The sequence below is a fragment of the Podarcis liolepis genome (genome assembly GCF_965112155.1).
Source record: "Podarcis liolepis genome assembly, chromosome: 3".
Lineage (NCBI taxonomy): Eukaryota > Metazoa > Chordata > Lepidosauria > Squamata > Lacertidae > Podarcis > Podarcis liolepis.
Window position 1 is genome coordinate 121971388 of NC_139557.1, and position 10999 is coordinate 121982386.

The 10999-nt window shown below is 47.9% G+C and overlaps 1 protein-coding gene across 4 annotated transcripts in view; it reads right to left on the bottom strand.

The window, feature by feature from the left end:
• Positions 1-9223, bottom strand: part of LOC310702695 (Golgi-associated RAB2 interactor protein 3-like) — a 30395-nt gene extending 21172 nt beyond the window's left edge. For all 4 annotated transcript variants that reach the window (XM_083494693.1, XM_083494694.1, XM_083494695.1 and 1 more), the window contains exons 1-2: positions 9033-9223; positions 3130-3247 (exon numbers count right to left, since the gene is read on the bottom strand). In XM_083494693.1, the coding sequence (XP_083350819.1) occupies positions 3130-3247 (118 nt within the window). In that variant the 5' untranslated portion in view covers positions 9033-9223. The remainder of the gene's footprint in view (positions 1-3129; positions 3248-9032) is intronic.
• Positions 9224-10999: the final 1776 nt, after the last annotated feature.

Below are 10999 nucleotides of genomic sequence, written 5' to 3' on the forward strand. Positions count from 1 at the left end.
TGTTAAATTGCTGTTTTGGGGGTTGTTTTTAAAAGTATGGAACGGATTAATCCATTTTGCATTACTTTCCATGGGAAAGCGCGCCTTGGTTTTAGAGCGCTTTGGTTTTGGAACGGCTTTCTGGAATGGATTCAGTTTGGGAACCAAGGTACCACTGTATAAGGCATCTTCCTAGGATGATAACAATCCATGCACATGATGTATCAGGCTGCTAGCGCATGAAAGCTTAAGCTATAATCAATCTGTTTGTGATGAAGGTGCTCCGAGACTTTTGGGTTTTTGTTGCTTTTATTTTGCAGAGACAGACTTAGCAAGGCTGCTCCTCTGGTCGATGAAATATTTGCAGTGTCTAGCAGCCAACAAATAAAGCATGAATCCAGCCTCGCCATTTATAACAGTGACATTTCCTATCAACACTTGTCCTCACACTAGCAGTAACACAAAGGTAGAGAGAGTCAGAGATAGGATCTATAGATTCAACTGTACAGCATCTGTTCTGCGCCGTGTAGGGCAGCCAACCTGGTGTGATCCAGATGTTTGGGCCCACAACACCCAGCAGAGTGCTGGGTGGGGATTATGGGAGTTGTAGTCTAAAACATCTGGCTTGGGGAAAGAGAGCGGCAATAATAATAATAATTTATTATTTATACCCCTCCCATCTGGCTGGGCTTCCCCAGCCACTCTGGGCGGCTTCCAAAAGAATATTAAAATACTATAATACATCAAACATTAAAAGCTTCCTGAAACAGGGCTGCCTTCAGATGTCTTCTAAAAGCCTGGTAGTTGTTGTTCTCTTTGACATCTGGTGGGAGGGTGTTCCACAGGGAAGGCGCCACTACCGAGAAGGCCCTCTGCCTGGTTCCCTGTAACTTGGCTTCTCGCAGTGAGGGAACCGCCAGAAGGCCCTCGGTGTTGGACCTCAGTGTCCAGGTAGAATGATGGGGGTGGAGACGCTCCTTCAGATATACTGGACCAAGGCCGCTTAGGGCTTTAAAGGTCAGCACCAACACTTTGAATTGTGCTCGGAAACATACTGGGAGCCAATGTAGGTCTTTCAAGACCGGTGTTAAGTGGTCTCTGCGGCCGCTCCCAGTCACCAGTCTAGCTACCGCATTCTGGATTAGTTGTAGTTTCCGGGTCACCTTCAAAGGTAGCCCCACGTAGAGCGCATTGCAGTAATCCAAGCGGGAGATAACCAGAGCATGCACCACTCTGGCGAGGCAGTCCGCAGGCAGATAGGGTCTCAGCAATGGCTTTTCCCACCCGCCTTGCCCCACCCCCTCCAGCCCGAAGAGCCTTTCTCACTCCATGACTTTGGGAACAGCAGAAGCAGCTGGGAAGGGATAAGACAAGGACAGGGATATCTTATAAAAATAATTTTATGGGCATTGTGACTTGTCGTTATTTTTATTGATTATAGTTTAGTAATTCTTTTGTTGTTGTTTAGTCGTTTAGTTGTGTCCGACTCTTCGTGACCCCCTGGACCAGAGCACGCCAGGCGCTCCTGTCATCCACTGCCTCCCGCAGTTTGGTCAAAAGTAATTCTTTACTTTTCCAGAAAAACATCTACTTCTGCCTGGAGACAGACAGGTCGTGCATCCACAGCAGTGGCCAGAGGAGGAATGACCGCTGGGAGGAGCACAGAGAGAAGAAATGCCAAAGAAACTACTCTATTCCGAACTTAAAAATGGAAAGCGTAGTGCAGGTGGTCAACAAAAGAGGTTTAAAGACTGTCTCAAGGCAAATCTAAAAAAAGGTAGTATAAACGCCGACAATTGGGAACCACTGGCCTGCGAGCGCTCCAGTTGGAGAACAGCCTTACCAAAGGTGTTATGGGCTTTGAAGACGCTCAAACTCAGGACACATGGGAGAAATGTGCTAGGAGGAAGGCACGCTTGGCAAATCCACACCGTGATCAACTCCCACTCGGAAACCAATGTCCCTACGTGTGGATCCAGAATTGGCCTCCACAGTCACTTACGGACTCACTGTTAAGACCGTGTTCATGGAAGACAATCTTACTCAGCTATGAGGGATCACCAAAGAAGAAGAAGAAGTTAAACTGTGGAACTCACTGCCACAAGTGGCAGCAATGGGACCAATGTGGATGGCTACAAAAGAGGGTTGGACAAATTCATGAGGATGTAGCTATCAGTGGCTACTACTAAACACCGACAATTGGGAACCACTTGCCTGCGAGTGCTCCAGTTGGAGAACAGCCTTTAGAAAAGGTGTCATGGCCTTTGAAGACACTTGAACTCAGGTGTCAGGGAACTGACATCGGAGCCAGAGGTGGAGGGAAGGCTCCCAAGTGATGCTGGAGAAGGGCCCAGCAGGGAGAGAGGCCGCTCGTTAGCTGGGGAAGGAAATCAGCGCAACACCAGGGATAAAGGGGGGCAGATGGGGGAATCGGCGAGGGCTCCAGGACTCCTCGCTGGACACCAGCGGGGAGAGCACGGGTCCTCCGCTACCCACACCCTCCCTGTGCAGAAGACGTCCGCGCAGGGAGAGTAGGAGGAGACTTGGCGTCAAACAGCTTTTATGCTGGAAAAGGTTTAAGAAACGCCCACTGACGGATTCTGCTAGCGACTGAGGCAGCCACGAAGTGAAGGGCTGTCCAGCCAGAAAAGGTTTAACAAGGCAACATAGCCAGGAGTGGCGGCAACTTATGCACGAGCAACCCCTATATTCATTACATCAGGACACAAGGGAGAAACGTGCTAAGAGGAAGGCACGCTTGGCAAACCCTCACCGTGATCAACTCTTGCCCGGGAACCAATGTCCCTACTGTGGAAGGACGTGTGGATCCAGAATTGGCCTCCACAGTCACTTATGGACTCACTGTTAAGACCGTGTTCATGGAAGACAATCTTACTCGGCTACGAGGGATCGCCAAATAAGAAGCTGTCCTTCATCCAAAGATGTAGGAAGCAATGCTTTTTAATCCCAGTTGCTGGAAACCACAGGAGGGGAGAGTTGCACTTGTGCACTGATCCTGTTTGGAGATTTCCCACAGGCATCCGGTCAGCCCTTGTGAGAAGAGGATGCTCAGCTAGATGGGCCATTGGCATGATCCAGCAGCCTCTTCTTACCTGTGCATGTTCTTAGGTACAGAGCACCTTGACTCACCTGCATGGCCTTGGAGACAGGCCTTTCTCCCCTTATGATCTTCTCTGTCTGACGCAGGCGACCTCGGCCGGCTGTTTTCTCCCCTTTGAAAGCCTGGGATCCTGGACAAAATTGACATCTGCACAATAGAAAGGTCAGAAGTGTTGGAATTTGGGGGATATCCTGTGCTGACCTGGATGTTTGTTTGTTTTTTTTAGTTTTTTTTGTCCCCCCCCCCCCATTCTTTATAATCACACTTTCATCCAGGGATGTTGAATAACTTACCAAAAAATCATTCAGTTGAAAATCTAACAATAACATGCGTCAAAATCATCCTATTAGTTATACATAACAGTATATACTTTTGTCCCATCTCATTTATCCTAATTTCCCCCCTCCCTTCCTCCCTCCCCTTTAACTCCTCCCCCTAAAACTTGTTCTCTCTTCAAATCTTTAACCATGTGCGCAGATTATTCATTCTAATTTGGATGCTTCCCCCAGTGCTATCCAGTTCCTATAACTTGTCCATTGATTCAAAATCTTTTGACATTTGTTTTCCCCTGTATCTTCCGTCATTACCTATTCAAATATATCAGATTGTATAGTCACTCCATTTTTCCATTGTCCTTTTATTCTTTTCTTTCCATCCTAATGCAATAATAAGCATTGTTCCACGCCCTGGAATGCGTGCCACACCCCTGGAATGTTTGCCACGCCCCTGGAATGTTTGCCACACCCATGGAATGTTTGCCACGCCCCTGGAATGTTTGCCACGCCCCTGGAATGTTTGCCACGCCCCTGGAATGTATGCCACGCCCCTGGAATGCATGTCATGCCCCTGGAATGTTTGCCACGCCCCTGGAATGTTTGCCACGCCCCTGGAATGTTTGCCACGCCCCTGGAATGCGTGTCGCCCCCTGGAATGTTTGCCACGCCCCTGGAATGCATGTCACGCCCCTGGAATGTTTGTCACGCCCCTGGAATGCATGTCACGCCCCTGGAATGCATGCCACGCCCCTGGAATGTTTGCCACGCCCCAGAACCCACACCACGCCCACTGGGCAGCATGCCCTGCCCTGTGGGATACGTGCCACGCCCCCTGGGACGCATGCCACGCCCCCTGGGATGAGCGCTGCTCTGGGTACCAGAGCAGGTTGCTTCACCTCTGGCCACGGGGCCTTGGAAGTGAGAGTGACCAGCTGCCCTGTTCTCTGTCAGCATGAGGGGAAGGCAGAGCAATTGGCTGCCCTGGGACGGAGACCTGCGATACCAGGGGTCCCTTGAAATCAGTTGCCTTGTTCTCCCTCATGCAAGGAGCGATATATTTCTGCATATTGCCAGGTCAAAATCGTCATCACGGTGTGATTTCTCGTTTTAAATGTATTTTAAAGATTTCCTTGATTTACAAAGGTATGTGCAATGTCTCTCTCTCGTATCCCCCCCATGTAACTTTTTATTTTTTTATTTTTTACAAATCAGTTTCATTTGTTCAGACATCAGGGGGCCACTAGGGGGCGCATCGGAAGATGGCTGACAATAACATCTCTCCGACCCACACGAGGTAGTTTGGAGGCTATGATGGGAGTAATTAGCCTCCCTACCCCCCCCCCCAGGATGGTGGGTGGGGGACTGCCCTTGCCTGCTGTGCCCTATACCACCCCCGAATTTGTGGGGATGGGGGCACTAGGCACAATGCCCTCCTGTGGGATTTTGGCACTCCTGGACGCAGTCTCTGATCCGCGCCACTAGCTGCAAGAACTTCAAAAGAAACAATTTGGATGAAGGAATGCAAATATTTCAAGGAAGGAGGGGGAGTAAAGACTGCTAACAGAAGAGATCTCTGATAAAACAAGACAAGAATAAATCATGAGAAGATATGCCAAGATACGGTATGGCAAATGACTGATGGGGGAGGGGGGGAAACTTTCCTTTCTTTCCTTATGTGATTAAACAAGAATCCCCTCCCCCCACAAGTCAGAAATGTCGTTTTAAGGACTTAAGCTGTGGATTTAAGGCTGTGTGGAGATAAACTTTCTAACCAAAGCATGTTTTAATAAGAGCGTGGAATGTATAAGGGCTTTGGAATGACGCAGTTAAAAATGCCGTCTCCATATTGGGAAGTTCTGTCGGAGGTCTTGAGTCTGGGAGGAGAAAGAGAGAAATAGAGCTGTTTATATATTGTGGGTGAAACTCCTCAGTGGGACTTAAGAGCGACAGTTTTGCGAGATTAATGATGGAAAGAGCCATGTTATCTATGAAGGCAATGATATATGGAAACCATCTCGATTTGAGGATTGGAAGAACGGAAAAATTCACACAGGATATATATTGGTGTTTATCGGCTTAAGGAGACTATCAGAAGAGATCATAAAGAAAAAAGAGAAAATATATGAACAAGATGTGATGTGGAAACAGCAAGATATGACTGGATAGAATTATGAACTCTGTTTGGACTGATTTGGTCTGATTTGGACATTAATGCAGCAGCAAGAAGATGATTAGAATCCCCCTTCGGATCTTGAAATATGGGTCCCCCCAACAAAATTAAAAATTCGGCTTTGTAATTCGGAATTTATGTGATGTGATTTAATTTGATTTGATTGGCCGATTAATAAAAAATATTTTTTTAAAAAATCATTTGTTCAGACATCAGGAAGAAAAGGGGGAAGAGGTGGAGGGGGGGAAAAGTGAGTGGGGTGGGGTCAGGTGGTGATGTTTCTATTTTACTTAATATATGTGGGGTTTGGTGTCAGCGTTGCTTGTGCAGGTTAACTGCTGTTCACTTGTGTTCCTTTGGTGGTGAGAGAGGTTGGAGTTGGCCTAGGGTGTGGTTGCTCGTTTGTGGTTGGCTGTGGTGATCTCTGTTTTCGTGTGAGTGGGGTGGGTGGGTGTTTTGGATCAGGCTAGCCATATTGATTTGTATGCTGTTGGTGGGTTTTTGTCATTGTCTTGTTGGGCTGTGTAACTGATTTTGGCCAATATAGTGAAAAACCGCACAGTGCTAAAACCGATCCACATTCTCTTCTGAGCAGGGGCCACAGGCAAAAGCGATGCTTATTTTGAATTTGCTTTTCTGGTGTTCTGTGTTTGGCTGACTATATCATATGCCTTGTGAGCCGGTGGCATATGAATGCTTGTTTCAAACAATAAATAAAAGTGGGTTTGTGATCTCACTATGCGAAAACGACAAAAAATTAGTTGTGGGAGGGGGGAAGGGTGTGTTCTGCAGACCCCTTGGGGTCCCGAACCCCTAACTGGGAACCACTGGATTAGAGAATTGCAGCTGGAACTTCTGTGTGCTTGCTGAGAAGGAAGACCCACAAAATTGCAACCTTACAAGATTACAGTGAGAAACTACTCAGCTGCACTTGGAATTAAGTGCTGGCTGTTTGCAGTTCAGTCTGCTAATTAAGTAGCTAATTGAAGTGTGTGAGGTGTGGAAACCTCATTCTAGAAAGCAATTAATTACGGCTGAGAGCCAACAGATCAAGGGAAAGGACTTGTGGGGCAGGATGTGAAATAGTTTGAAACGGGAAACATGCCAGGGAGAACGGAAGTTTGCCCCAGACAGGGATGTTGGAGAATTCTCACAGGAAACGGAAATGGCCAATCTTCACTTATTTGCCCCACGTCCAGAATAGAAACCCAGCCAATGAATGCGAACTTTATTTGATGTCACTGCTTCTTTCAGTCCCCAAATGATAAGTAATTGATTACATGCCCCCCTCAGTTGCATTGAGTGAGGGGGACAAACATAATAACAACCTAGTTTACATAATTTGTCTCATTAATTACATAAGTTATAGAAATTAACCGCAGCACAGAACAATATTGATAATGTAGTTTTTGTTGGGAAGTGATCTGCAGTAGAATGGAAACAGCGATGCATGTGATCTGTCCCGTGAGACCAGGGCCCTGCAGGATTTAGCCTCCTTCCGCAGGGCCTGTAAGACAGAGCTATTCTGCCTGGCTTTCAATTTGAACTTAGCCTGATCTTTTATTCCCCTTCCTTCCTTCCCTCCCCCTCCCCTTTTTATGAAGATTACCCGCTCTGGGATCCCACAGCTAATTCTCCACTGACCCAAATAGAACTAATTTAGCCAGTTAGCCCTGGTGATCACCTAATGTTTATTGGATGGATTTCCCCCAAAATTGATTTTTGATTTTATTGTTATTCACGTTTTATACCGCATTTTATGCTGCTTTTGTAGACTCAATTAAGTGTTTTAAATTTGTTGTTAGCTGCCCTGAGCCCGGTTTTCTGAACCGGGAAGGGCGAGGTATAAATAATTTTTTTTTATTATTATTTATTATTACCTCGTGTTACGTACGCTTCAGGTTACAGACTCCACTAACCCAGAAATAGTACCTTGGGTTAAGAATTTTGCTTCAGGATGAGAACAGAAATCGCACGGTGGCGTGGCAGCAGCGGGAGGCCCCATTAGCTAAAGTGGTACCTCAGGTTAAGAACAGTTTCAGGTTAAGAACGGACTTCTGGAACAAATTAAGTTCTTAACCCGAGGTACCACTGTATAAAAACAGTTTCCCCACTGAAATGCAAGAGTGCTGCCATCTTTGTTCAGAAATTCCTACTTATTTTCATTTTCATATAATATCTGAATTGTAGCAAATTCCACAGCAATATAACTCCAGATAGTTTATTGCTCTTTACCTCCAGTTATACTCAGTCTTGCCCTTTATCTGTGTTTCTGAATTTGTATTCATATTTATTCCCAATAATTCTACTTCCCCTGTATTAACCATATATCCTGCCAGGGGTCCCACAGACATCAAAGCGTTGTTCTGTTCCCATTGACTATGGCAAGGCTTACCGTAGTTAAGGCAATAACAAAACATCATCTGCATATCCCCCCCTTATTTTTATTCACTATATCCTCGTTTCCTCTTATTTTGATTGCTATGAGTTTTAATGCAAAAGCAAATAAGGGCAGCAACACAGGAAGACTTGTTTTGTTCCTTTCGTTAAGTTAATTGGTTTCGATGTGAACTTTTCATTGTTCTCCATTTTCAACGTTCGTCCCAGGTGGGTATTTGAATCCAAGTCTCCCTCAGCTTCTAGCACAGCAGTTCTCAACCTGTGGGTCTCCAGATGTTGTTGGACTACAACTCCCATCATCCCTGAGCTCTGGCCTTGCTAGCTAGGGGTGCATTGCAGGAGGGTCAGACTAGATAGAATCATAGAATCATAGAATCGTAGAGTTGGAAGAGACCACAAGGGCCATCGAGTCCAACCCCCTGCCAAGCAGGAAACACCATCAGAGCACTCCTGACATATGGTTGTCAAGCCTCTGCTTAAAGACCTCCAAAGGAGGAGACTCCACCACACTCCTGGGCAGCAAATTCCTCTGTCAAACAGCTCTTACTGTCAGGAAGTTCTTCCTAATGTTTAGGTGGAATCTTCTTCCTTGTAGTTTGGCTCCATTGCTCCGTGTCCGCTTCTCTGGAGCAGCAGAAAACAACCTTTCTCCCTCCTCTATGTGACATCCTTTTATATATTTGAACATGGCTATCATATCACCCCTTAACCTCCTCTTCTCCAGGCTAAACATGCCCAGCTCCCTTAGCATAAGGCATCGTTTTCAGGCCTTTGACCATTTTGGTTGCCCTCCTCTGGACACGTTCCAGTTTGTCAGTGTCCTTCTTGAATTGTGGTGCCCAGAACTGGACACAGTACTCCAGGTGAGGTCTGACCAGAGCAGAATACAGTGGCACTATTACTTCCCTTGATCTAGATGCTATACTCCTATTGATGCAGCCCAGAATTGCATTGGCTTTTTTAGCTGCCGCGTAACACTGTTGACTCATGTCAACATGATGATGCTCAGTATTCCCTTCCGACTCTACAATTCTATGGTTCTTTATCACGACTCTGCTGGAGGATGTAAAGTCTTATACTCTTATACCTGGAGGATGTAAAGTCTCTCCCTGCTTGGAATAAATCCAGGGCCCCAGAATTCTCTTCAGCTCCACGGTTAGGGACAAGACCAGGTTACTGGGATGCCTTGAAGGGTCTGCTCTTCCTACATCTGCAGCAGGCGAGCTGAACTGCGTCCAGCCAAGACAAGGGGGTGGTGGGCTTCATTTCTCCCCAGCCCCCCCTCCTGCACCACCATTGTGATGTCACAGTCCCACCATTGCATCACGTCATTGCTTCTTGTGACTTTTCCCCTTGCCCTGGCTAGCAGTTGTCAGGGAGCACTGGTTGGAGGCACCAGTTAGGGAATCCCCAAGGGAACCCCCAGAGGAGGAAGGCTCAGAGCCAGGGAGTTGGTGGTGGGACGCCAAGGAGAGGTCAGAGGAGAGGACCAGGAGGAGGTGTTGGGTGCTGAAGGGGCAACAGGGTTTGGTGGGCAGGGAGAGTCGGCGACAGGGAGCAGTTCAGACTCTGAGACTGAAGCAGATGGGTGTGTGCTGTTAGAATTCCTGCTCCGTGATTGCAGTCATGGGATTGTTGTCTATCACATGACGGTGTATGTTTTGACTCCACAGAGTGGGAAGTGAAGGAGACAGGATGTTTGTGTTACTGTGTTCCGTGAAGTGGGACTGTTGTCCTTTGTCCTTTTACTCTTTGCTGTCTGGTGCTAGAGAGAGAGGGAGCCATGTTACAATGCTCCGTGTGTGTTTATATGTATATAAAGTAGATTAGCCAAAATGCTGAGTTGCTGAGGTCTGTTACGCAAGCTGTGAAGACTCTGCGGATCCCTAAGTGTGCAGGTGTTGATTGGCATCGGTCGCTGTGATGTACAGCCTGAAGAAAGCTTATAAAACTCCCGAACGATCGACCAGGAGGGAGGGAACATGCCAGTCGGGCATGTGTCTCTGCCAGGGTCCTACTCGAGTGTAGGCTGAACTCCTGACGTGTGTGTGTGTCAAGAGGCTGCTGAAGAATCCCAGAAGTCTCCCTTTATGGTTGCGACAAGCTCCTTTCTCCCTGGTCTCCAAGAAGATAATGAGGAGGGCAGGACACAGGGCTTTCTTAAGCATATCCGACGCCGTGGTGCAAAGCTCCCTCTGCCCCCCCCCCGTTTCCCAGAGTTGTCAACCTTTTTTTAAGGGAGGATGGCGCTGCCAGCAGGGCTCCTCCAGCAGGGAAGAGGTGGAGGCTAGACACGGCCAGTGTGATGTGGTGGTTAAGAGCGGTTGACTCGTAATCTGGGGAACCGGGTTCGCGTCTCCGCTCCTCCACCTGCAGCTGCTGGGTGACCTTGGGCTAGACACACTTCTCTGAAGTCTCTCAGCCCCACTCACCTCACAGAGTGTTTGTTGTGGGGGAAGAAGGGAAAGGAGAATGTTAGCCGCTTTGAGACTCCTTAAAGGGAGTGAAAGGCGGGATATCAAATCCAAACTCTTCTTCTTCTCCTGGCTCAGCTGGCTGCTTCATGCCGCAGTGGCCACGGCAGATGGAGGCTCCAGGCGCGGCGCTGCTTTGGCGTAGCATGGCAGTCGAGGGCGGCGAGCTGATGCCAGGAGGCGCCGCATCCAGCCTCCGCCTCTTCCCTGGCGCCCTCCAGAACGTGGCGCCCTGGCGCCCTGCGCCACTAGCTTCTATGGGTAAGACGCCCCTGGCAGAACAGAGATCAGAGCTGCACCAATGCAGTTTGAGATTGCTTGGGAAACCCATCTGGGAGAGGTGGAGCCTTAGAAAGGGTGGAAGGCAGAGACCTTCAGTCCTGGCAACTGCTCCATAAGGGCAAGACCTACTAGGAAGTGTTGCTGAGCTGCGTGCCGTTTCCTTGAATGGAGAGTGAACTTCACTGACAATGGATCCCTCCTTCTTTCATGCTGGCCGGCTTCTGACTCCAGCCCTGACAGCAGCTATAGGAAGAGGAGGCAGCAGGACATCCCAGTAACACTCCAAATGAAGCTCTAC